This window comes from Asparagus officinalis, unplaced genomic scaffold, assembly GCF_001876935.1.
Source record: "Asparagus officinalis unplaced genomic scaffold, Aspof.V1 AsparagusV1_Un212, whole genome shotgun sequence".
Taxonomy (NCBI): domain Eukaryota; kingdom Viridiplantae; phylum Streptophyta; class Magnoliopsida; order Asparagales; family Asparagaceae; genus Asparagus; species Asparagus officinalis.
The window spans coordinates 108,557-136,261 of NW_017972478.1; the positions used below are offsets into that span (position 1 = coordinate 108,557).

The window sequence follows — 27,705 nt, forward strand, 5'->3', positions numbered from 1 at the left end:
TGTTTCCTGACATGTTTTATTTTTGCCACCTTTAGGTCTCCTTTGTTCGCCAAGATGGTGCAGAGGACCCCTCTCCACATCCCCCTTTTTGGATAAAGCTTCCAAAAGCAATTAAAAGCAACACTCATGCTCTTCCAGGCAACAAATCCAGAAATGCAAAGTCCTTGAATGATGGAAACATGGGAGATGAAGGTTCTGAGAAGGAGAAAATTTTTATTGAGCATTATATCCCTGCTGATCCTGGGCCTTATCCCCAAGATCAGCCAAAGCAAAACTCTGTTAGATTTACACCAACACAGGTATCTGACAATTTGTTCTTTCAAATTAGGTGAAATATGATGCTGAGATTTCTCTAGCACTTCATTTGCCATGTTTCTTTCTTTTTTTGCCCTCCTGTCTTTCCATTTAGATGAAATGAAGAGTTCTTTACCATGATAAGTCATTTTAAGGTTGTGTTATAGTAGCATTTGTATGTAATGGTTAATAGTATATTATTATTATCTTTAGGAGCGCATAACTTACGTATACCTTCAAATTTAATTTGTCATGGATTCAAAGAGTGTTTGCTTTATTTTGATTCCAGTTCTTTGTTTGGATTTTGACTCCATATTAGATTTAGACAATAAGCTTAAGCTTGACCTACATTACTTATCAAATTTTTTAAAAATCAAAATGTGGATCGACAACTGCTAGGATGACCTAATACAATGAATTCACAATAAATCCAAGCGATACCATTTCCTATTTGATTAATCAAAATATGTTAGAAAGTGTTTCTCTATCTTCACCTAACTAAATTTGGTTGGATAATTTTTGTAGAGATTGAGGCCCTATTTTTTCAAAGATTTTGGTCTCATTATGAATATTCTAGAAATAATCTTTGTCCATTTCGTTACCATTATATAGTTTCATTGGAAGCAAAGTCTCATTTAGCATGAATTTGAATACCTTGTAATATTTTGCAATAGAAACATCATATTTTCGGTGCAAATTTCAATTTTGAAGTTGAATGGGTAGTGTAGTTCTTGGATTTAATATACCATTACAATGGGGAGATAGACTTCTTAAATCGAGGTTCGGGGGGCTCACATTGTGTGGATAACTGAATAATATAGAACATTGATTGGTTTCAGAGAATTTATTTGTGCAGACTATCATCTGGAGATCTTTTAATAAAATACGTACGGAAAACATATTTGACTGGAACTGATATGCATTTTTTTCTCAGAATATCCAATGTTAGAAGATCTCTTGTGAAAGAAAAACTAAAGGATAAATTTCTATGAAAATAATCTACATTTTATCTGGGGAAGCTGCTTCCTTAAACTATATCTATATAGATTTGTTAACTGCATGCAATCATTGACCAATATAATTTTCCTACTAACCCCTCTTGTTATTTCTTTTTGATTGATTGCAGATTGGAGCAATCATTTCAGGTATTCAGCCTGGATTGACTATGGTTGTAGGTCCACCAGGTACTGGAAAAACAGACACAGCCGTCCAGATACTTAATGTTCTTTACCACAACTGCCCTTCACAAAGAACATTAATCATCACCCATTCCAATCAAGCTCTGAATGATCTTTTTGAGAAAATCATGCAGAGGGATGTCCCTGCTAGATACCTTCTTCGGCTGGGGCAAGGTGAACAAGAGCTGGCGACGGATCTTGATTTTAGCCGTCAAGGTCGTGTCAATGCTATGCTGGTCCGGCGGCTAGAATTGCTTGGTGAAGTAGAAAGGCTTGCAAGGTCCCTAAATCTACCAGAGGATGTAGGTTACACTTGCGAAACTGCAGGATACTTTTGGTTGCTTCATGTCTACTCCCGTTGGGAACAATTTCTAGCTGCATGTTCACAAAATCAAGATAAACCAACATTTGTTAAAGACCGCTTTCCATTTACGGATTTCTTTTCAAATGCTCCTCAACCCATTTTTACCTGTGAATCCTTCGAGAGAGACATGAGAGCTGCTAAGGGTTGCTTTCGTCATCTCTCCACAATGTTTCAAGAACTTGAAGAATGCAGACCGTTTGAGTTGCTCAAGTCTACAGCTGATCGAGCAAACTATCTGATGACCAAACAGGCAAAAATTGTTGCCATGACATGTACTCATGCTGCCTTAAAGAGGAAGGATTTCCTTCAATTTGGATTCAAATATGACAACTTGTTAATGGAGGAGAGTGCTCAAATACTTGAGATAGAGACATTTATTCCTATGTTACTTCAAAGGCAGGAAGATGGTTATGCTCGGCTTAAGCGTTGCATATTGATTGGTGATCATCATCAGCTTCCTCCAGTTGTTAAAAATATGGCCTTTCAGAAGTATAGTCATATGGATCAAAGTCTTTTCACAAGGTTTGTACGTCTTGGGATCCCTTATATAGAGCTTAATGCGCAGGGTAGAGCTCGACCAAGTATTGCCAAACTTTACAATTGGAGATATAGAGATTTAGGCGACCTTCCTTATGTAAGGGAGGATCCTATTTTTCACAAAGCTAATGCTGGATTCTCTTATGAGTACCAGCTGATAAATGTGCCAGATTTCCGTGGAAAAGGTGAAAGTGCACCATCTCCTTGGTTCTATCAGAATGAAGGGGAGGCTGAGTATATTGTCAGTGTTTACATGTATATGATCTTGCTTGGATACCCACCGAGTAAGATTTCAATATTAACCACTTACAATGGCCAGAAGCTTTTGATTAGGGATGTTATCAGTAGAAGATGCACGTCATGCGGAATTCCTCCCCCTAGCAAGGCAAGTTCTAGATAGTTCTGAAGCTCTTAACCTTATTCACTTTTGGGAGTTCATCTGAGCACTCTTTGGTTTCTTCAGCCTTTCCTATATTTCAACAATTTATTTTGAAATTCAGCATGTCACTTGAGATCTTCCACCTAGCAAATCGAGCTCCACATATAATTACACGGTCCATTTTCTGGAGCTCATATTTTTGAGTTTAACAAAATTTCGGATCTAATACATCTTCACATTTCAACGGTCGAAATTAATCGTTATTTCTTTAGCATTTTACATATTTTTAAAAAATAATAATATTTCTACATTAGCTTTTCGAAGATTATGCTCACAGAATTGAGATTTTCACCATCTGTTAAATTTCATCAGATCGTTAATTGTTAGGAAATTTCAGATGTTTCTCGATTTTTTTTGTTTACCGCTTGTGTTGTTCACTGAGTATAGTAACAAGGGCCTATATTTTTTGCAGTTAATATTTTCATTATGCAATTGACTGTGTCTTGAGGCTCATGACTGGCCTTGAATGCATTAAGATATAGCTAGGCACTTTATAAAACAGTGCATCTTTTATTAAAAAAGCAGTGTGTCTTACTCTGTCTTGTTTTCTCTTAAAATTAGATTGACTTCGACATTATTTCACAAATTTGTAGTCCCAGCTCTAGGTTGCTTATTCATGTTAGCTGATTTTCTCTATTAACTTGTTTGTTCATAATGTCAAACAGGTTGCAACAGTTGATAAATTTCAAGGTCAGCAGAATGATTTCATCTTATTGTCGCTTGTGCGCACTCGATTTGTTGGCCACCTTCGTGATGTTAGGAGACTGGTTGTTGCTATGTCTCGAGCACGGCTGGGCCTCTATGTGTTTTGCCGGCGTTCTCTATTTGAACAATGCTATGAGTTACAGCCTACATTTCAGCTTTTGCTTCAGAGACCCGAACGCCTAGCATTGCATCTAGATGAGATGAGTCCTTTCACTGAGCGGCTTGTTGGAGAAACAGGACGGATTCATTTTGTTAATGACATCCAGGAGATGGAAAGCTTGGTTGGTTTCAGGATGCATCAGCTGTCCCAGGTATTTTCTCTTGAAGATTCCAATTGGTTATTCATTATTTCTGTTGCTTTATCAATATAATAATAGTTTTCTTAGCTAATTTTGTCCAGTTAAATTTCAGCATGTGCTGAATAAAACAGACTGAACTGAATATGCTGTATCTGGACATTTAGGATATGTGAATTAAGTTTTGTTTTTCGTTGTAATATTTCCGTGTTCGTTTTGGTTTAATAAATTTGTAGTAGAATCATCAAAAGATTGTTGCTTGCTTCAACAATTTCTTTTAATTTCTTTATATATATTTTTTGTACACCAGTGGTTTGCAACATTTAACCTTGTTGTTGAAATAAGATAGATTTATCATGCTGGAAGCGCAGGATTATCACTGTGTACAGACATCAAGTTTCAAATTCAACAGTTGACTTCAGCTATTAAATGGTGGAAAACATGGTTGTTACTTGATAATAAATGCAGTTATTACAGTTAAACTTTCTTGATTGCCTCCATTTAAATCTGTTAATTAAGGACCATCTGTTTCTTATTGGTTCATTTACTACAGTTCTATGCCCTTAAGGCCTCACTGGCTACAATTCTATTATTTCTCCTCACTGGCTACAATTCTATTATTACTAAATTATGGTAGAAACCATCTAAAACATTTCGTCCTAATTTTATTCTCAATATGAGTAACACCTAACTTGTTATATGTCTCAGTTGAATCTGCTATATCAATAACAGAATTAAAAGATTTAGGATTAGTTGTATCATTTCGTTAATGTCTGTAATACCAAATTGTAATAGCATATTGTCCATCTAACATTTTCCAAAATTTTGGAAGTGAAACCTGAAGACACATTTGAATTTATTTATTTTAAATAAATTTGGCTGCGGCTTCAATTTTTTCATTTGTGGCTTGTAACTGTCTAGTTGTGGAAACACCATTACTGTAGTGGCAATCCATAATCAAAATCATACACGTATTATCTTAGTATGTCTACTTTGTGATGTAGTTATCTACTTTCACAGAGGCTACATGTTTTGTGCATATATTTCTCTACTTTTACAGCTTTGACCCGTATGTGAATGACATCAAACATAAACTATTTTGCATCTTTCATAATATCTAGGTATGAACTAATTGCAGCTCCTTAACTGTAACAGCTATGCATTTTAAGAAAAAATAACAGTTCCACTTCTGTCTACCATAATTTAGTGAAATCAACCGCTGGAAAATAATTAATGGAGTAGTTTGAAAAGTAACCCGTCTTGTATTCGATCAACCTGTGTAATGAGCACCTCAATTAGGAATTGTAAGTTAAAAGACAAAACAAAACTAATGGTTGGGACAATGCACATGCACACACATGCGCAGGTACACAGGCTACTTGATTCTTTAAAACCATCTAAATAACGCTGGAGCTTCATATTGGATCATGTTATGGTCGATGGTTTCGGTTCATCTTTCCGTACACACACATACATGCAAATGGACTTCGTCCTTTAGAGAGCCATGTTCAAATAAGCTTTAAGAGCCATGTTCAAATAAGCTTTAAGAACTCTATGATAGATTATGGATTATTCACTCTGTTCATTTTGATGTGTTATTTTCATGTTCAAAAATTTCCACTAATCGTTATTATTCGTGATATTTGTTTCCTGACAGGCCCAATTAATGATCCATCAGTATGGAGCACCTCAAGAGCCCATCCCCCATGCAGATAGACCTCAGATTCAGGATTCTGAGAACCGGGTTGAGGATACTAATATGTCTGTGAAAAATGGTGATATAGGGAGTTTACCACCACAGGTTCAGGATTCTGAGAACCTGGTTGAGGATATGAATATGTCAGTGGAGGATGGTGATGTAGGGAATTTACCACCTGAAAATGGTTCAATGGATCAGAACGGTGAGATGGAGGAATGATGAATGGACTCAGATGGGAACTTGAGATGGAGGGAGTAGGAATTTGATGGTGGGTTGACTGGAGTCACGGATGATGCTACTGAAGTTCGCCTGAAGATGCTTCGATTGTTGTGGGTGGCAATCAATATTTTGCTCCAGGACCCGACAGAATTTGCATGCTCCTTCAGAAAAAGGTTTTTCTAGATTCACGTCTTAAGCACGATTCGTCTGGGATTGTGTAGAATCCTAGATAACGCATTCCCCCCCTGCAGTGTTGCATCGGTGCATGAGACCGAGGGATCAAGCCTTTCAGAGGATTCTATGGAGTAAGGAAATATATCCATCTCACATGCTGCAACACCATGTATTCTGACCTAGTTTGTTTCTTTATGAAACTATGTACATTAACATTTTATATTAAGTTGTCGGAGGTTATCTAGCCTCAATGAACTCTGTAACTTACATATATGAAGATTTGGGAGTCCAATGTGAAAAATACGAAAGTATTTTAATGCGTAAATTTAGAAAAACCGCGGCCCTCTGTAACTCTTTACAGAACTATAAAAGATTTGGGAGTCCAATGTGAAATCAGAAGCAGGACCTTCGGTATAAAACTATAAATTGACTTTGTTGATTTCATTTCAAAAGTATAAAACCTGTTGTTAACAACAAATAGCATTGTAGCTAGAGAAGTGTGGTTAGGGATGTTGTTTAGTAGCTAGAGAAGTGTGGTTAGGGATGTTGTTTAGTAGCTAGAGAAGTGTGGTTAGGGATGTTGTTTAGTAGCTAGAGAAGTGTGGTTAGGGATGTTGTTTAGTAGCTAGAGAAGTGTGGTTAGGGATGTTGTTTAGTAGCTAGAGAAGTGTGGTTAGGGATGTTGTTTAGGATGTGACCGTAGCGCCTCTTATTTGGCATGCTCTTGGCTCCCCCTCAACTCCCACGTGAGGGGGGAGTGGGGCCCACTGTGTGGCATGGGAAATAGTAATGGCATGGGTGAGTACCTTGTGTCAGACTTCTGCCATGATGGCATGGGAAATAGAAATGGCATGGGTGTGGGAATGGCGGAATGGGTACGCGCTTCATTTCAAAAAAAAAAAAAAAAAACTCACTGGCTACAATTCTATTATTTCTCCTCACTGGCTACAATTCTATTATTACTAAATTATGGTAGAAACCATCTAAAACATTTCGTCCTAATTTTATTCTCAATATGAGTAACACCTAACTTGTTATATGTCTCAGTTGAATCTGCTATATCAATAACAGAATTAAAAGATTTAGGATTAGTTGTATCATTTCGTTAATGTCTGTAATACCAAATTGTAATAGCATATTGTCCATCTAACATTTTCCAAAATTTTGGAAGTGAAACCTGAAGACACATTTGAATTTATTTATTTTAAATAAATTTGGCTGCGGCTTCAATTTTTTCATTTGTGGCTTGTAACTGTCTAGTTGTGGAAACACCATTACTGTAGTGGCAATCCATAATCAAAATCATACACGTATTATCTTAGTATGTCTACTTTGTGATGTAGTTATCTACTTTCACAGAGGCTACATGTTTTGTGCATATATTTCTCTACTTTTACAGCTTTGACCCGTATGTGAATGACATCAAACATAAACTATTTTGCATCTTTCATAATATCTAGGTATGAACTAATTGCAGCTCCTTAACTGTAACAGCTATGCATTTTAAGAAAAAATAACAGTTCCACTTCTGTCTACCATAATTTAGTGAAATCAACCGCTGGAAAATAATTAATGGAGTAGTTTGAAAAGTAACCCGTCTTGTATTCGATCAACCTGTGTAATGAGCACCTCAATTAGGAATTGTAAGTTAAAAGACAAAACAAAACTAATGGTTGGGACAATGCACATGCACACACATGCGCAGGTACACAGGCTACTTGATTCTTTAAAACCATCTAAATAACGCTGGAGCTTCATATTGGATCATGTTATGGTCGATGGTTTCGGTTCATCTTTCCGTACACACACATACATGCAAATGGACTTCGTCCTTTAGAGAGCCATGTTCAAATAAGCTTTAAGAGCCATGTTCAAATAAGCTTTAAGAACTCTATGATAGATTATGGATTATTCACTCTGTTCATTTTGATGTGTTATTTTCATGTTCAAAAATTTCCACTAATCGTTATTATTCGTGATATTTGTTTCCTGACAGGCCCAATTAATGATCCATCAGTATGGAGCACCTCAAGAGCCCATCCCCCATGCAGATAGACCTCAGATTCAGGATTCTGAGAACCGGGTTGAGGATACTAATATGTCTGTGAAAAATGGTGATATAGGGAGTTTACCACCACAGGTTCAGGATTCTGAGAACCTGGTTGAGGATATGAATATGTCAGTGGAGGATGGTGATGTAGGGAATTTACCACCTGAAAATGGTTCAATGGATCAGAACGGTGAGATGGAGGAATGATGAATGGACTCAGATGGGAACTTGAGATGGAGGGAGTAGGAATTTGATGGTGGGTTGACTGGAGTCACGGATGATGCTACTGAAGTTCGCCTGAAGATGCTTCGATTGTTGTGGGTGGCAATCAATATTTTGCTCCAGGACCCGACAGAATTTGCATGCTCCTTCAGAAAAAGGTTTTTCTAGATTCACGTCTTAAGCACGATTCGTCTGGGATTGTGTAGAATCCTAGATAACGCATTCCCCCCCTGCAGTGTTGCATCGGTGCATGAGACCGAGGGATCAAGCCTTTCAGAGGATTCTATGGAGTAAGGAAATATATCCATCTCACATGCTGCAACACCATGTATTCTGACCTAGTTTGTTTCTTTATGAAACTATGTACATTAACATTTTATATTAAGTTGTCGGAGGTTATCTAGCCTCAATGAACTCTGTAACTTACATATATGAAGATTTGGGAGTCCAATGTGAAAAATACGAAAGTATTTTAATGCGTAAATTTAGAAAAACCGCGGCCCTCTGTAACTCTTTACAGAACTATAAAAGATTTGGGAGTCCAATGTGAAATCAGAAGCAGGACCTTCGGTATAAAACTATAAATTGACTTTGTTGATTTCATTTCAAAAGTATAAAACCTGTTGTTAACAACAAATAGCATTGTAGCTAGAGAAGTGTGGTTAGGGATGTTGTTTAGTAGCTAGAGAAGTGTGGTTAGGGATGTTGTTTAGGATGTGACCGTAGCGCCTCTTATTTGGCATGCTCTTGGCTCCCCCTCAACTCCCACGTGAGGGGGGAGTGGGGCCCACTGTGTGGCATGGGAAATAGTAATGGCATGGGTGAGTACCTTGTGTCAGACTTCTGCCATGATGGCATGGGAAATAGAAATGGCATGGGTGTGGGAATGGCGGAATGGGTACGCGCTTCATTTCAAAAAAAAAAAAAAAAAAAAAAAATTCAAAAAAAAAAAAAAAAAAAAAAATTCAATCTGATCTGATGTTGATAAAAAAGAAAAGGTGATCAAAACCCATTTCACGTCTCAGGTTGCTCGGCAAAGGTCGTTAAGAAAGAAAACTCATATTTCTCCCTTGTTTTTATTGTCGTCGTTGTTGATATTGTTGTTTTTTTAAAGGATTTGATTCCTTCTTATTAATTACTTTTTCTCGTAAGAAAGATTATTGCTGGAAAACTTTATTTTTGGGTTTGTTGTCAACTCTGGATTCACTGGTTTGAGAGAATAAAACAAAACCGATCCTGTTCTTTCTTCTTCCTATAAGAAGAACATGGAAGTTTTTGGTTGTTCTATTCTAGAATTTTTCTTCTTAATTTTCGTTTATTCATTTACTTTTATGATGCATGCACAACCCGACGTTTTTTTTATTTGTTAGTTGAAACTTTTGACCATGTTGTTGTTGTTACAGGGGATTTGCCTCCAGTCTCTTGGGGAGGGGGTCTCCTAATCATTTCAAAAAGCAACCAGAGGTAGTTTCTTTCTGATTTTATTTTTCTCGAAAAAAGTTCAAGAAATTCTTTTTAGTTAAGTACCTAACTTTAAATTAACATTAACGCTGTGTGTCTTGTCTTATCATTATTTTACGTTGGAATTTTAACGAGTAGTGTTACATTTTCTGTTGAGGGTGAGGTTTCATACTATAGAGTAGTGTTACATTTTATTCCTCCCTTTCCCCCGCGTCACGCTGGGGTTATTTAATTTGTAGATCCTATATAATCAGCAAGTATTAGAGCATTGACGAAGAACAATGAAAGAGAACAAAAGAGCCTTCTATTATCAGAAAATAGAAAGACATCAAGTTAGTTAACTTAAATGATCATCGAACCGAGGCCGATAAGTTCATTATTAGGAATACTAGTTGTACTAGTAGAACAGACCCAGCGCAATTCAAAAACATAACACACTAATATTAATGGTCTACAACAATCACTAGACCCAGCAAACAACAGGCAGCTTTAGTAGTCTATCACAACCACTAAGCAGAATATAGCAAGCCCACATTTACATCAAATCTTAAATGCTTCGCAAGATACGAAACTTCAAGCAATACCTCCACTTGCCCTTCATTTGACGACCTTCATTCAACATAGAGAGAAAGGTAGATGCAATACTCTTCTCGATCTGGTTCGGTCCCTTCAAAGTTGAATGCCTTCCTCCTTGGAAGCAATTCGAGAAGAACTACACCGAAGCTATGCACATCACTTTTCTCTGTATATGTGCGTGTGTGGAAGTACTCTGGGTCCAAGTAACCACAAGTGCGCTGTATGATTGCGGCAAATTGAGTTTCGGCCAAGGCTACTAGAGTTGAAGCACCAAAATCAGACACTTTTACCACGTAGTTTTCATCTTAATAGGATGGGAGGTGAAGCTGAAGAGTGCAAGTAGGCAAGCAACACCCCAAGAGCTTGACCACATTCTGATGATTTTGATCTGAGAGAGGATTATAATCTCCTTCACAATTCTCTGACTCTCATCAATCATCCTAGACTTTTTTATGGCAACAGCTATGTTTCCTTCCAAAATTCCCTTGTAAACCGTCCCTTTTCCTCCGCGCCCAAGGAATAGATTCTTGTCGAAATTGTTTGTTGCTTTCTCCATATCTTCTATTTTCAAATATCTTGAATGAAGCCCAACGTCTAGAATCTTTTGACTTGATTTCTTCATGCAATAGCAGACCTCCATTTTTTTGAAAGAACTTTTCTTTCTCTTTAGCGAGCTTTCTTTTTCCCTCTCCACATATGTGAAAAAGAGGAAAGCAAGTAGTAAAACAATACCAATGCCAATTCCTGCAGATACATGCAAATGAGTGTGATAGGAGGAACCATCTTGTTCAGTCCCAGCCAACTCTAGCGATGGTATAGCAACTAGTAGATACGGTGCATATTGGTGAAGGGGTATTAGCGTATTACCCTTCAAAGGAAATTTTTTTGTTTGAAGGTGCTTTTGTGTTGCAATATTTATTTCTTATCAATTCAAGTATCAACATGAAAATTTAAATTGGGTGTCACTCATTTAAATGAACATTAAATAAAAGAAATAATTGCATGCTAAAGTTTTCAAATATAAGTAAATATAACCTTCAAAGTAGAATCTAGGAACCAATTTTAGTAAGGAAATAAACTAAATATACATAATAATGGTATTTAACCACGTTCATTGCACGTGCATTAAACCTAGTATATAATAATAATAAAAGGAAGATGAGTTATGAAAGTAAATCAAGGTTAAATACTTCAATTGAAGAAAAATCTCACAAAAACTATCATGCTTTGGGGATTTCAAGAGGATTACAATAAATTTTTTTTTCAAAAAGAAAAAAAATAAGAATTCACATATTTATGTCTCTACATTTTTTTAGAAGTTTTGGATGTTCATGATTGTGTTACCTATTAAAAGTTGTAATGTAATTTATACTCCAAATTTTATGCTAATTTTATGAAATTTTACCTTTCAATTTAACTCATGTTATATAATATAAGTCCGGAACTAACAACATGACAGATGAGCAAATAACTCTAACTTCATAGCGCTCTATCGAATCACTTCTCTTATTATCTTAACGGGTTTGGTTCCTTTCGACTAATACCCACCCGACTCATAACCATCAACTATGTAAACATTTCTTTCTCTCTCTCTCAAAACAAAAAAATTGGAAAAAACTAATTCATCAATGCTTACCATAACAATCTCCACCGAATTTCTTCTAAATTTACTAAATAATTACCAAATGAATGCAATCCCTAAATCAACTCTTTTTCCTCTCAATCTCTCCTTTTCTTCATCTTCAATCCAATGGAGAGCACTCCTATATTCCCTCCCCTCACTTCATCATCATCATCATCCTTTTACTCCGTTGCCCAATTCTTCATCCCATTCGATAACCAATCCCAACTGGGCAATACCCATGTGCCCGTTTTTCCATTTGTCGTTCCTCCAATCCTCCCTTCGACGATTCCTCCATTGGGGTATTCTGTTGAACACCTTAAAGGTACTGTCTATTCTCATCAAACTTTCACAGATGACTATACTTCTGACGATACCATATTTATGTCTCCTAGGATGAGGAGATGTGATGTGTATATTAGGGTTTTTTCATGTAGGAAGCGGTCTATGATGGTTCGTCTCGTTAGGTGGTTTCATGTTGAGCTTGAGTTGTAAGGCGTTTCTTGCTTTGTGATTGATCGAAGTCGGTGTAGGAGTGCTTATGATCATGGTGTTGTGAGGAGGTCAGCGATGGATGTAGCTTCATTTGGGGTGATGGTGATCAATGAGAAACTGTTCTCGCGTCCTTATAGTACGGAGGAGATTCGATTCTTTTTGGAGAAGAAGTTGGTATTAATATTCTTTGGGCTTGCTCAAGTTGAGTGCATTCCTAGAGATATCATTGAAAAGAGAGGGTATGTGGTGATTTGGGAGGTATGTGGTGATTTGGAAGTTGAATGGAGGGAGGCTGTAAATGGGATTTCATGGCTGAATTTAAAGTTAGGAGGCTAATGCTAGTAATTTGAGGGATTGTGTATCGGAGGCTGTGGTTATTTTTGGATCGGGGTTGGGGAGGAGGAGAGTAGTGGAGAGAGTGAAGAGTTGAGGAATATGGCGGGTGAGGAGTTTCCTTTCTCTCGAAATTCTAGTTTTGTTGGTAGAAGCAAAGAGCTTCTTGAGCTCGAGTTGCTATTGTTTGGAGATGTTGAAGGAGAAGGTGAGGAGAGTAGAAATCACAGAAGGCAAAGAATGGCTGAGGTGGTGATGAGAGAAAGAGCTGTGAAAGAATCTAAGGAGAGGAGGAGAAAGGGCAAAGAGCCATTAGTACAGAAAGAGTATGTGAAGGAGATCAAAGCACAAGGCGGACCAAGAAAAGAAAATTTAGAATACGGAAAGGGGATAGCATGCGTCTCCGGTGACTGGCATTGGAAAGACGGAGCTTTTACTAGAATATACATATAGCTTTTCTCAGAGGTACAAGATCTTATGGGTCGGTGGAGAATCAAGGTATCTTCGTCATAATTATATGAAGCTACTTCCTCTCCTAGGAATCGACACAGATACGGTGAACAAGCTTTCTTCGAACAGGAAATGGCCACAAAGCTTAGAAAACATGGAAGATGAGACAATTAAAAGGGTAAGGAACTTTCACGGGATATTCCGTACCTACTAGTGATTGATAACTTAGAGAGAGAGAAGGATTGGTGGGATGGAAGGACTATAAAGGAGCTCTTCCCTCGTCTTGGAGGGGCGGCCCATGTTTTAATCTCCACCCGTTTGCCTAAAATCATGGGTATCGAACCCATGAGGCTTTTGTACTTGTCTAGCGCAGAGGCGATGATTTTAACGAATAGAAGCACTGTTGATCTTGGCATAGAAGATGCTGATGCATAGAGTATTCTTGAGGAGAAAGTAGGGAGGCTTCCTTTTGGTCTAGAACTTGTAGGAGCTGTACTTTCTGAGTTTGCAATGAAGCCATCAAAACTCGTTGATGCCATTAATAATATGCCTTACAAAGAAGTGACACGGAATAAATGGGAAGATCTTATATTTAAGCGTAATCCTTTCCTCGGACAGTTATTGGAATTTTGCTTGTCATTATGCAGTCGAGAACCAAGTAAGTTAGCATTGCGGATAGTTAGTGGCTTATTTGCCCCTTCACCGATACCTGTACTAATTTTTACTTTGGTTGCAAAAGAGCCTTCAATAGCAACACTATAATCGTAAACACTCCTTCACCGGCTTCGGTCAATCACAAAGCAATAAACACATTGCATCTCAAACTCAGCATGATGCCACCTAACGAGATGAACCATCATAGGCCGCTTCCTACATGAAAAAACACCAATATACACATCACAACTTCTCATCCTAGGAGACATAAATGTGGTATCGTCAGAAGTATAGTCATCTGTAGAAGTTTGAGGAGAATGGACAGTGCCTTTAAAGTGTTCAACGGAATGTCTCAATGGAGGAATTGCGAAGGGAGGATTGGAGGGTCGGCAAATGGAAAAATATGCACATGGGTGTTACTCAATTGGGATTGGTTATCGGATGGGGTGAAGGATTGGGCAGCGGAGTGAAAAGAGGATGATGATGAAGTGAGAGGAGGGAATAAGGGAGTGCTCTCCGTTGGATTGAAAATGAAAATGATGAGAGATTAAGAGGAAAAAGAGAAGGAGTTGATTTAGGGATTGCATTCATTTGATAATTATTTAGTAAATTTAGAAGAAATTCGGTGGAGATTGTTATGGGAGGTATTGATGAATTAGTTTTTTCCTTTTTTTTTTTTGTTTTGAGAGGGAGAGGAGGGAATGTTTACATAGTTGATGGCTAGTGAGTTGGGTGAGTATTTGTCTAAATGAACCGAACCCGTTAAGATAATAAGGAAAGTGATTCGATAGAGCGTTATGAAGTTGGTGCTTTTTGCTCATCCGCCATGCTGTTAGTTCCGGGCTTATATTATATAACATGAGTTAAATTGTAAGGTAAAATTTTATAAAACTAGCATGAAGTTTGGGGGTATAAATTACAATGCAACTTTTAATAGTTAACACAATCATGAACTTTCAAAACTTTTAAAAAAATATAGAGCCATAAATATTTGAATTCTTGTTTTTTTTTCTTTTTGAAAAAAAATATTATTGTAATCATCCTGAACAAAATGTATATTGAACAAAAGGTATATGATCGTAGAAATACCCAAAGCATGATAGTGTTGTGAAATTTTTGATCATATAAGCTTCGCATTGTTTAAGTTTTCTGGCATGTTTCTAGGTTCTGTTGTTAAAAAATTGAGTTCAGTGACTGCTAGCTGGTCTTTATTTTAAGAAGTTTAGCTTGAATTTTATAAGCATTTGAATAGCACAAAGACTGAAGCTAAAGGTTATTGTATTTAAGTCTTGAGTGATTTGCCTGGAGGCCTCGACTATGGCATGGACATCACTAAAACAAGATATTCATTTAAACGGGAGAAATCATCTTGTATATACGTGTTTAAGCCATGGTTCTAATGATGAGTTCTAGTAGACTAGGTGTCATCGGATTATCCAATGTAGCAATCTCCAAATTTAAAATGATTACTACATGACTTAACTTTTTTAGTTGCGTGATTAGCAAATGTCTATGTTGTATGGACATGGATATGCCAGTATGGACATGATGCATCGAAACACGTGCCAGACGTTTATCCACCGTGTCATGCTTCCTGATATCAGTTAGGTGAAACAGTGTTTAGGGAAAGTTTGCATATGGCAATGAGCATTTTTAGAATGATCAAAATGAGGAAAATTCTACAGTCGACAGAAACTTGTATTGTTGAGACACGCTTCTGGTTTATGGACATATTGAACATTGGAGGAAATAGTATGCTAAAGCTTCTTATGATGAATTCTGTTCCGAACTGACCTCATCCCAACAGAGCCCAGTATTCCAGGCTGTAGCTTGATGCATTAGAAACTACATAGATGTCCAACTTCATGATTCTCTAAAGTGGGAGAATGAAGTCAATGTTGGAATGAACTTCCCAAAATGTCCTGGGAGGTATGAACAGTAGTGGATGAAATTTGGCCTGAAGCCCCTAGAATACCCTTGAGTCCAAAACAAATTCAGATGTTAAAAAAGAAAATAAATTGGAAGGTGGAGGGCAAATGCGGAAGGAAAACAAAAAATTCATCTAGCATTTATCAATCTTTTTCCACATTTATCTTTTTCGATAAAATTGGACTACTTTTAGATGTCAAAAAAGATAGCAAAATGTTAAATTAGAAGTTAAATTTATATATCTTAATGAAAAATATCAAACAACTACTATCTTTTGCTAGTTTTTAAAATTTTAGTCGCTTATTCGCGATTTCGAATTATTAAGGGTGTGTTATGCAAATTTTAAAACTTTGAATACCCATCGAGCAAGTCATATAATGATGGGCACACTGTACACAGTGACAAAGGACATTGAAAATTAAGCAATATCAGAAGCAAAACCTCAGAGCCTGTGAACAAACTAAATAGAAGATTCATAATTTGTGCATAACAGGTACTATGTGTCTGTCTTGCTGACGTTAAAGTATTGCTAGTAAATTATATGGCTGCTTATCTTCTTGCCTTCATGAGTACCTTTTAGCCGAGAATGTAAAATTGATATTAACCCATGCTTTTTCTTTTTTCAATATTCGTATGAAATAGCACTTAAACATCACATTGGCCCCTGGTCCAAGTCTGCACTAAAGAATCAGTTCATACAGAACCTTCGTAGGAGGCTCATCCTTCTCAATCTTTCTCTTCTGTTTAACACCATTATACTTCGATGGGGAAGTGAAACCATATATCTAGGAATTCGGTAATCTAGGCAAGTGTAGAATGAAAATTATTTCAGCGTAATAATTTCACCATTAATGTTCCCTACCACATTTTCTTTTCTTAGGAATAATTTTTTGATGGCCACCAAGTTTGAAGGGTCTAACTCCATACACAGGAACTTGATAATCAAGGCAAGTGTAGAACGAAAATTAGTTCATTGTAATAATTTCACCAATAATGTTCCCTACCACATTTTCTTTTCTTTGGAATAATTGTTTGGTGGCCACCAAGATTTAAGGGTCTTAACTCTATATGTTAACATGTCCATGGATAGAGCAATGTTTCCATGCTTCTGAACCTCATTCATCACTATGATTAATGCAGTGTGGAATTAGAATATTTGTACTGTAGTACACCAAAGTTTTGCCACAGATAATGCTGGCAGAAAATATTATGTATGACGTCTTCCATCTTCAACCAGGTTTAATTTCAAGCGTTTGAACTATAAAATTTGATTTTAATATTCGGTCGCTAGCATGCTAAGTAACCTTTTTAAAGCAAGAGTACTTTTCTTATACCCCATGCACATTCATTCTTGTTTCTTAATACCAGTAGTACCACTGACACGCCTTTAGTTCTTTTTTTTTTCAGTCGTAGATATCCTGGAACTCCAAAACTATGTTTGAGATGTGCATTTTCTTCCTGTGGAAGTAGTTAAATCTTACTTTATCCTTGCCCCACATCTTCTTTTATTTGTTTTTTCCCCTTTTTTTATAGTTGCAGTGGGAATTTAATCTTGCTATGGTGCATCAATGCCATCCAACGGAATTACCGGCTATAGATGACAATGCAATTGGTAAGCTTGTATGTGAGTCGACCACTATTCTTCATATGTTTGTGATGAAGAGGAAACAGCGAAGTTTAGAAAACAGCGAAGGATAGGTTTGAGTTCGGCCTGGTTGACCGCGGCAACATGTGCGGTCGATCGCGAACGTGCACGAAGCAGGGTTTGGATCGACGTTCTGTTCGGTCGACCGTGACGACTCGTGCGGTCGACCGCGATAGGTTCTGCATGCATGCCTTGTTTTGGTGTTCTGGCCGGTCGACCGCGAGCTTAGTCACGGTCGACTGCGACGTGGTATTGGGCTTGGGTCGGGTTTCCTGTTCTGATTAGGTTTGTGTTTTGATATAAATTGAGCCACTGTTTTTTTTAGGGGTTTCCAATCGTGAAGATTGAGTTTTGGTTAGCTTGAAGGAGAGTTTTGAGCACAGAAAAAGAGTTTTTTTTTTCTGAGCAATTTGTTTTGAGGGTTTTGTGAGAGATTTGAGAATTTTGTTTAAGATGTTAATTTGAGTAATCTTGTAATCTTTATTTTGTACTCTTTTTCTCTATAGTGAAAACCCCTACCCTTATTGCCCCGTGGATATAGACAATTTGCCGAACCATGTTAAATCTCATGTGTTTTGAGTTTGTGGTTATTGATTATTGATTTGTGTGGCTTTACTCACTCTAGAAGCTTTTCGGCACAGAAATGGAGGCTTTACTCACTAGAAGTTATCCTGTGATGATAAATGATTAAATGAGGTATTTTAACAGTGACCAAGTCTCCATAGAATGGTGGAAGATATATTCCATATTAACCTTCCAACATCAAGACCTTCACTGGATTAACGGTGTTCCTACCTTTTCTTTTTCTTTTTTCTCTTCATTTTTTTTATTTGAATCTGAACTTAGTCTGATCCATATGTTAATAAGTTTAATCACTTAGAGCATCTCCAACCATACCCTCCAAATTTGGCCCTCCAAATTGGAATATTCTAGGAATATTCTAATTTGGAGGGTGAAATTTGGAGGGTTGCTCCAACCCACACTCTCCAAATGTTTTTCTTTTTATTTTTTTTTGTCAAAAAAGCCATATAAATTAAAGAATGTTGGATATAGTTTACGTTAATAAGTTCATTGTTAATAATTTATTTGGGAAAAAAAATTATAACATTATAAAGGTGTTGATGAGAGCTTTAAAATGAACCCAATATTAATACTGCAATACAACATATCATAAAAGAAAAAATTCTGAAATAACAGTGAAAGCATACATGTAATTTAAATATTGTAATTTGTGCTTGTACTTTTTATGGAGCGAGTTAAATAGATCCCCGTATTTAAAATTTCATGTCTGATACTTATTTATTTAATTTAAAAATTAATAATTTTATAATAATACTAAAATAAATTAATCTTAGTTTCATTTTAAAGATCTCAACGAGCCCTTTCCAAATATATAATAATTTCAAATATTAGATTAATAATTTTTTAACTATATTTATTTGAAATTAAACATCTAATTTAAATTACTAAGAAGGATGTCAAAGTGGTAAATTTTAAGAAATCAAATAGTTAAAAATGGCAAAATTGTAAATAAAAAATCATGAATAGGGTTATGGAGAGACCCTCCAAAATTTCTCCCCACCCTCCAAATTTGGAGGGTCAAATTTGGAGATCTCCAAATTTGGAGAGTGGTTGGAGAGGTTCCACTCTCCAAATTTGGAGATTTTGGAGATTTGGAGGGTGGTTGGAGATGGTCTTAGTGTCTAATGTATTTTTACTTGTTCCTTTTTTAATGTCATAAACATTTTTTTTGATAACTGAGCCCGGAATTGAACCCATCATGAGAGTCTTTACTAAAACTTTAATATTAGTATGGCCTATATAAACAAACTCTAACTATCCACAATTATAAAAATCTAAAAATTATTGATATTATATTTTAATTTTATCCTAATATATTGAAATAATTTAAAGGTAAAATCTTTAACAATAATTTGATATTAAAAGAGATCAAATGGAGGAACTAATTTTCTATCCTATTAAAAGATGACATATGTCCAAATTTGATATTAAAAGAGATCAAATGGAGGAACTAATTTTCTATCCTATTAAAAGATGACATATGTCCAACTAATTCTATCTTCCTAAGAATTCTCATTAGATTAAAACTATTTATATCCATTACCAAAAATTCATATTCATAAAAAAGTTGAAAATCTTGATAATCAAGTTTTTGTTAATTCTAAACAACCTCTAGCTATCCACAATTATAAAAAATCTAAAAAATTAACATTGTCCCTCCTTAATTATTTTAAAAAGTAAATTTCAATGAACCTCTCAGAATTTTAAATTGAGCATTAAACTTCCAAAATATTTGCAGTTCTCAATAAATCCTTAGTTCTCAAATTTTTGCACTTAAGTTCAAAAATGGCTTTACCCTAAAATTTCACATTTCTTTCCATGCTCTTGAGATTGCGAATTGCTAAGTCTACTACTAAAATAGATCACATTTCTTTCCATGATATCGTTAAGTTGCATGCCTACAAAAAAGGTAATAGTGGAATTGCTCATTCAGTTGTGCGAGCAATAAAGTTTCGAGCGTTCATCCCACAACACTCGGAGCATATATGGGCTGCGTGTTTCTTACTCTTCAAATTTGATACTGATCATGAAATCATCAATATCTCAATTGATGATCTTCTATCATTCGTCGAGCAGTTTGTCCTCCCTCTTGCAATGCATAATTTTATTACATACTTCTGTTGCAATCCTGTTCTAGAGCTTCTTCGCCTTGCTACAGAAAAATTTGAGGAACTAGAAAATTCTTTCCTGGATGAAGCCAATAATAACCACAGTAATTCATCATGTTTAAGGAGTTTAGGTTCTATATCAACTTTACAATCTAACCCGCTACTTTGCCGAAAATTCGTACACTTGAGAGAGCAACTCTTTTAGAAACAAGGGCAAAGATTATGCTGAGGGGTGGCGTATATGACATCGGAGAGAGGCTTTGCAGAACAGCTGTCAGCATCAAGGAAGTTATTTATGGCCGGGAGCATCCAGAAACAGTGTCTTGCCGCGAAACCCTTGACAAATTTGTTTACCCTTCAACCGACTTCTTAGTTCATTGTACTTTGTATAATTTTGTACCGTCAGTTGCCAATAACGCACCCTTAAATAGGCTGATCTTCAGATCCTGCATATAACTGCAGCTTGAAAGAACTTCAATTTCCTTTGTTTTCATGAAATTGAGGGGAGCATAGGAACATTCCTCCAGCTCACACTTGATGGTAATGCAATTGATAAAAAAGAGCAAATTTTCTTCTCACATTTGATTATTGTTGTTATTTTCTTCTCTCATCATATCATAGGAAGAAACTGCAACATGTTTTAATAGCATGCTATGCTCCTTTTATTGAGCCTCCTGGAGTTTGATTTCCTTCCTGTAAAAACTTGCTACTCTAATAACTAAAATAATTAGCATCGATAATTCAAAGCGTTAATTAATCGCACGCAGCTCGGGAGGAAAATCATCAATAAAAATAGCACGTCAAGCTATTAATTAGGAATCCCCGAGCGACCGACCGGAAAGTTTCGAATTTTAGGGAATCGGGAAAATACTATTCCAAATTTGACATCTAATTAGCATCGATTAAGCGCGGTTATTTTGAAAAAGAAACCCTAAATAGGAAAGGATCTGCTGACAAAGTTCCCAAATCTATCAACAGCAAATTAGATTCCTTAACCGGTACTAAGATTCCTCTCGGCTCTACCCTATAGAAAGCCTAGCGCTTCCATTGAAAAATTAAAAAAAAAAAGAAAAGAAAAGAAAAGAAATCCCCACGATTTGTTATTATTAACAGAAGAAGCTGAAAAATCTAATTTTCGCGTGGGCTTCGAGAATCATCAAGCTTCAGTCTCCAGGTACGTAACAGGTTTACTTACACGATCTCCTCCAATTAATTTCTCTTCGTCAAATCATAAGCTTCATCTTGTATTTCTGCTGCTTCTTGATTTATAGAAGTAAATATTTTTGAGGTGTGGATGGTCATCAATCAATTTAAAGCAGCATGGCTCAATTTAGAGAAATAATACAAATATTATAGTAACAATCATACAATAACAGTAATAGTAATTGCGAAGGGAGCCTTCAATATCCAAAGAAATAAGAAGTTTGTTTCAATCCTTCTTCATTAATTTTTGGTTAATTTGATGAACCGGTGTTGACTATAAGCAGATTTGGGTGTTAGGGAATTCACATAATTTAGAGGATCTCAGATCCTAACTGTTTTCTGTTTTTTTTTCCAATCATACCGATCAAATCGTGAGTGTATGCTATTAATAATTGAAATCTAATCTACGTTTTTCACTTTTTATTTCTGTGCAGTTTGAAAAAAATGAGCTTCCACTCTGCTGCACAATCCTTCACCCCATCAGATAGCCAATCTCAACTGGGCAATACCCATGTGCCCATTTCCCCATTTGACGACCCTCCGATCCTCCCTTCGACGATTCATCCATTGGGGCATTCCGTTGATCAAACTTTCACAGATGACGATACCAGATTTATGTCTCCTAGGATGAGGAGCTATGATGTGTATATTGGGGTTACTTCTTGTAGAAAGCGGCCTACGATGGTTCGGTTCGTTAGGTGGCTTCAGGCTGAGCTTGAGATGCAAGGCGTTTCTTGCTTTGTGATTGATCGAAGTCAGTGTAGGAGTGCTTATGATCATGGTGTTGCGAGGTCAGTGATGGATGCGGCTTCATTTGGGGTTGTGGTGGTCAATGAGAAATCGTTCTCGTGCCCTTATAGTATGGAGGAGATTCGATTCTTTTTGGAGAAGAAGAAGTTGGTACCAATATTCTTTGGGCTTGCTCAAGTTGAGTGCATTCCTAGAGATATCATTGAAAAGAGAGGGGATGTGTGGGAGAGATTTGGGGGTAGGTTATGGGAGGTATGTGGTGATTTGGAAGTTGAATGGAGGGAGGCTGTAAATGGGCTTTCACGGCTGAATTTAAAATTGGAGGCTAATGCTAGTAATTTGAGGGATTGTGTATCGGAGGCTGTGGTTATTTTTGGATCGGAGTTGGGGAGGAGGAGAGTAGTGGAGAGGGTGAAGAGTTGGAGGAATATGGCGGCTGAGGAGTTTCCTTTCCCTCGAAATTCTAATTTTGTTGGTAGAAGCAAAGAGCTTCTTGAGCTCGAGTTGCTATTGTTTGGAGATGTTGAAGGAGAACGCGAAGAGAGTAGAAATCAAAGAAGGCAAAGAATGGCTAAGGTGGTGATGAGAGAAAGAGTTGTGAAAGAATCTGAGGAGAGGAGGAGAAAGTGCAAAGAGCCATTAGTGCAGAAAGAGTATGTGGAGGAGATCAAAGCACAAGGCGAACCAAGAAAAGTAAATTTAGAATATGGAAAGGGGATAGCATGTGTCTCCGGTGACTCTGGCATTGGAAAGACGGAGCTTTTACTAGAATATGCATATAGCTTTTCTCAGAGGTACAAGATGATCTTATGGGTCGGTGGGGAATCAAGGTATCTTCGTCATAATTATATGAAGCTACTTCCTCTCCTAGGAATCGATACAGATACGGTGAACAAGCTTTCTTCCGACAAGAAAGGGCCACAAAGCTTAGAAGACATGGAAGATGAGGCAATTAGAAGGGTAAGGAAGGAACTTTCACGGGACATCCCGTACCTACTAGTGATTGATAACTTAGAGAGGGAGAAGGATTGGTGGGATGGAAGGACTATAAAAGAGCTCTTCCCTCGTTTTGGAGGGGCGACCCATGTTTTAATCTCCACCCATTTGCCTAAAATCATGGATATCAAACCCATGAGGCTTTTGTACTTGTCTAGCGCAGAGGCGATGATTTTAATGAATAGAAGCACTGTTGATCTTGGCACAGAAGATGCTAATGCACTGAGGATTCTCGAGGAGAAAGTAGGGAGGCTTCCTTTTGGTCTAGAACTTGTAGGAGCTGTACTTTCTGAGTTTGCAATGAAACCATCAAAACTCATTGATGCAATTAATAGTATGCCTTACAAAGAAGTGACATGGAATAAAGGGGAAGATCTTATATTGAAGTGTAATCCTTTCCTCGGACAGTTATTGGAATTTTGCTTGTCATTATGCAATCAAGAACTAAGTAAGTTAGCATTGCGGATAGTTCAAGCTAGTGTCTTATTTGCCCCTTCACCGATACCTGTACCAATTTTAACTTTGGCTGCAAAAGAGCCTTCAAGAGAGCATCACAATTCTCGGTTTTGGTTGAAGTCTCAATGTATGCCTATGTGCATGTGTATACCTTCAAGAGAGCATCACAATTCTCGGTTTTGGTTGAAGTCTCAATGTATGCCTATGTGCATGTGTATAGAAACACCATGTGGAAAAATTTCAGAGGTTGAGGTTTTGGCTATGCTCTTGAGATTGCGAATTGCTAAGTCTACTACTAAAATAGATCACATTTCTTTCCATGATATTGTTAAGTTGCATGCCTACAAAAAAGGCAATAGTGGAATTGCTCATTCAGTTGTGCGAGCAATAAAGTTTCAAGCGTTCACCCCACAACACACGGAGCATATATGGGCTGCATGTTTCTTACTCTTCAAATTTGATACTAATCATGAAATCATCAATATCTCAATTGATGATCTTCTATCATTCGTCGAGCAGTTTGTCCTCCCTCTTGCAATGCATAGTTTTATTACATACTTCCGTTGCAATGCTGTTCTAGAGCTTCTTCGCCTTGCTACAGAAAAATTTGAGGAACTAGAAAATTCTTTCCTGGATGAAGCCAATAATAACCACATTAATTCATCATGTTTAAGGAGTTCAGGTTCTATATCAACTTTACAATCTAACCCGCTACTTTACCGAAAATTCGCACACTTGAGAGCGACTCTTTTAGAAACAAGGGCAAAGATTATGCTAAGAGGTGGCGTATATGACATCGGAGAGAGGCTTTGCAGAACAGCTGTCAGCATCAAGGAAGTTATTTATGGCTGGGAGCATCCAGAAACAGTGTCTTGCCGCGAAACCCTTGACAAATTTGTTACCCTTCAACCGACTTTTTAGTTCATTGTACTTTGTATAATTTTGTATTGTCAGTTGCCAATAATGCACCCTTAAATAGGCTGATATTCAGATCCTGCATATAATTGGATTTGGTATAACGGGATTTGATTTAGAATTATTTTTCTTCATGCAAAGTTTGAAGATATATGGATTGCTAACTTTTCTGGCAAGCTGATTCATTCATCACGTTTTTCATTATAAAACATTGATACCCAAATATCTTGTAATTTTGAACCGGATATGAGTTATGGATCTTTGTTAGCTCAACTGGAGCATATTCAACTAATTTTGTTAATGCTATAATAGATTTCTTTTTTTTTAACGAGCTCAAGAGATTTATTGTGTTCTTTTTTCTGGATTGCGGAGGTACTTTTCTATGACTCTAGTCATAGAATTTAAATTCAGCAATTCGACCCTCGTCTAGCTGAGTTATATCATATATTCATTTAGTAGTTATCTAGTTGTGAATCTATCTAGTTGTGAATCACAACAGCTTGGCGTAAACTTCATATTTAATTATATGGCAGTCATTCTAACCAACTTATATATTAACAAGTATTAAACTACTGTAGTAAATAACAACAGCTTGCCAGCGTTCTCTATTTGAACAGTGCTATGAGTTACAGCCTACCTTTCAGCTTTTGCTTCAGAGACCCGAACGCCTAGCATTGCATCTAGATGAGATGAGTCCTTTCACTGAGCGGCTTGTTGGAGAAACAGGACGGATTCATTTTGTTAATGACATCCAGGAGATGGAAAGCTTGGTTGGTTTCAGGATGCATCAGCTGTCCCAGGTATTTTCTCTTGAAGATTCCAATTGGTTATTCATTATTTCTGTTGCTTTATCAATATAATAATAGTTTTCTTAGCTAATTTTGTCCAGTTAAATTTCAGCATGTGCTGAATAAAACAGACTGAACTGAATATGCTGTATCTGGACATTTAGGATATGTAAATTAAGTTTTGTTTTTCGTTGTAATATTTCCGTATTCGTTTTATTTTAATAAATTTGTAGTAGAATCATCAAAAGGTTGTTGCTTGCTTCAACAATTTCTTTTAATTTCTTTATATATATTTTTTGTACACCAGTGGTTTGCAACATTTAACCTTGCTGTTGTAATAAGATAGATTTATCATGCTGGAAGCGCAGGATTATCAGTGTGTGTACAGACATCAAGTTTCAAATTCAACAGTTGACTTCAGCTATTAAATGGTGGAAAACATGGTTGTTACTTGATAATAAATGCAGTTATTACAGTTAAACTTTCTTGATTGCCTCCATTTAAGTCTGTTAAGGTCCATCTGTTTCTTATTGGTTCATTTACCACAGTTCTATGCCCTTAAGGCCTCACTGGCTACAATTCTATTATTTCTCCTCACTGGAGGATTCATTGGCCTGTATTCTGTAATGCTCAAACCATCTAAAACAATTCGTCCTAATTTTATTCTCAATATGAGTAACACCTAACTTGTTATATATATGTCTCAGTTGAATCTGCTATATCAGTAACAGAATTAAAAGATTTAGGATTAGTTGTATCATTTCGTTAATGTCTGTAATACCAAATTGTAATAGCATATTGTCCATCTAGCATTTTCCAAAATTTTGGAAGTGAAACCTGAAGACACATTTGAATTTATTTATTTTAAATAAATTTGGCTGCGGCTTCAATTTTTTCATTTGTGGCTTGTAACTGTCTAGTTGTGGAAACACCATTACTGTAGTGGCAATCCATAATCAAAATCATACACGTATTATCTTAGTATGTCTACTTTGTGATGTAGTTATCTACTTTCACAGAGGCTACATGTTTTGTGCATATATTTCTCTACTTTTACAGCTTTGACCCGTATGTGAATGACATCAAACATAAACTATTTTGCATCTTTCATAATATCTAGGTATGAACTAATTGCAGCTCCTTAACTGTAACAGCTATGCATTTTAAGAAAAAATAACAGTTCCACTTCTGTCTACCATAATTTAGTGAAATCAACCGCCGGAAAATAATTTATAGAGTAGTTTGAAAAGTAACCCATCTTGTATTCGGTCAACCTGTGTAATGAGCACCTCAATTAGGAATTGTAAGTTAAAAGACAAAACAAAACTAATGGTTGGGTCAACCTGTGTAATGAGCACCTCAATTAGGAATTGTAAGTTAAAAGACAAAACAAAACTAATGGTTGGGACAATGCACATGCACACACATGCGCAGGTACACAGGCTACTTGATTCTTTAAAACCGTCTAAATAACGCTGGAGCTTCATATTGGATCATGTTATGGTCGACGGTTTCGGTTCATCTTTTTGTACACACACATACAAGCAAATGGACTTCGTCCTTTAGAGGGCCATGTTCAAATAAGCTTTAAGAACTCTATGATAGATTATGGATTATTCACTATGTTCATTTTGATGCCTTATTTTCATATTCAAAAATTTCCACTAATGGTTGTTCTTCGTGATATTTGTTTCCTGACAGGCCCAATTAATGATCCATCGGTATGGAGCACCTCAAGAGCCCATCCCCCATGCAGATGGACCTCAGATTCAGGATTCTGAGAACGGGGTTGAGGATACTAATATGTCTGTAGAAAATGGTGATAAAGGGAATTTACCACCACAGGTTCAGGATTCTGAGAACCGGGTTGAGGATATTAATATGTCAGTGGAGGATGGTGATGTAGGGAATTTACCACCTGAAAATGGTTCAATGGATCAGAACGGTGAGATGGAGGAATGATGAATGAACTCAGATGGGAACTTGAGATGGAGGGAGTAGGAATTTGATGGTGGGTTGACTGGAGTCACGGATGATGCTACTGAAGTTCGCCTGAAGATGCTTCGATTGTTGTGGGTGGCAATCAATATTTTGCTCCAGGACCCGACAGAATTTGCATGCTCCTTCAGAAAAAGGTTTTTCTAGATTCACGTCTTAAGCACGATTCGTCTGGGATTGTGTAGAATCCTAGATAACGCATTTCCCCCCTGCAGTGTTGCATGGGTGCATGAGACTGAGGGATCAAGCCTTTCAGAGGATTCTATGGAGTAAGGAAATATATCTTTCTCACATGTTGTAACACCTTGTATTTTGACCTAGTTTGTTTCTTTATGAAACTATGTACATTAACATTTTATATTAAGTTGTCGGAGGTTATCTAGCCTCAATGAACTCTGTAACTTACATATATGAAGATTTGGGAGTCCAATGTGAAAAATACAAAAGTATTTTAATGCGTAAATTTAGAAAAACCGCGGCTTAAAAAAAAAGTCTCGAGACCTCACCTACTGAAGTATGGAGGCTTTCTGATTCCTTTCAATCCGCACTCAGAATTCAACATAGTACG

General features: G+C 36.7%; 3 protein-coding genes and 1 long non-coding RNA gene across 4 annotated transcripts in view; all 4 read left to right on the forward strand.

The window, feature by feature from the left end:
* Positions 1-6,176, forward strand: part of LOC109827444 (intron-binding protein aquarius) — a 13,913-nt gene extending 7,737 nt beyond the window's left edge. Inside the window, exons 10-13 of the mRNA XM_020394454.1 lie at positions 36-299; positions 1,421-2,758; positions 3,478-3,828; positions 5,471-6,176. Coding sequence (XP_020250043.1) covers positions 36-299; positions 1,421-2,758; positions 3,478-3,828; positions 5,471-5,731 — 2,214 coding nt within the window. The 3' untranslated portion in view covers positions 5,732-6,176. The remainder of the gene's footprint in view (positions 1-35; positions 300-1,420; positions 2,759-3,477; positions 3,829-5,470) is intronic.
* A 2,957-nt stretch (positions 6,177-9,133) lies between these two features.
* Positions 9,134-17,566, forward strand: LOC109827441. The gene is made up of 3 exons (XR_002243433.1): positions 9,134-9,216; positions 9,581-9,641; positions 17,230-17,566. It is a non-coding gene; the product is annotated as an uncharacterized LOC109827441 (long non-coding RNA).
* Positions 17,567-20,393: 2,827 nt separating this feature from the next.
* On the forward strand, positions 20,394-23,981 carry LOC109827445. The gene is made up of 3 exons (XM_020394455.1): positions 20,394-21,205; positions 21,669-23,875; positions 23,956-23,981. Exons 2-3 carry the CDS (start codon positions 21,679-21,681, stop codon positions 23,979-23,981), a joined length of 2,223 nt encoding a protein of 740 aa, XP_020250044.1. The 5' UTR covers positions 20,394-21,205; positions 21,669-21,678.
* LOC109827440 lies at positions 23,594-27,546 on the forward strand. The gene is made up of 2 exons (XM_020394451.1): positions 23,594-25,151; positions 26,841-27,546. Exons 1-2 carry the CDS (start codon positions 25,041-25,043, stop codon positions 27,099-27,101), a joined length of 372 nt encoding a protein of 123 aa, XP_020250040.1. The 5' UTR covers positions 23,594-25,040; the 3' UTR covers positions 27,102-27,546.
* The last annotated feature ends 159 nt before the right edge of the window (positions 27,547-27,705 follow it).

Bases quoted from the DNA above. Each gene is read 5' to 3' on its own strand.
- LOC109827445 (XM_020394455.1), top strand. From the start codon at position 21,679: ATGAGCTTCCACTCTGCTGCACAATCCTTCACCCCATCAGATAGCCAA. The intron at 23,876-23,955 runs GTTTCTTACTCT...TTCGTCGAGCAG, and splicing joins GGAGCATATATGGGCTGCAT to TTTGTCCTCCCTCTTGCAAT.
- LOC109827440 (XM_020394451.1), top strand. From the start codon at position 25,041: ATGAGTCCTTTCACTGAGCGGCTTGTTGGAGAAACAGGACGGATTCAT. The intron at 25,152-26,840 runs GTATTTTCTCTT...GTTTCCTGACAG, and splicing joins GGATGCATCAGCTGTCCCAG to GCCCAATTAATGATCCATCG.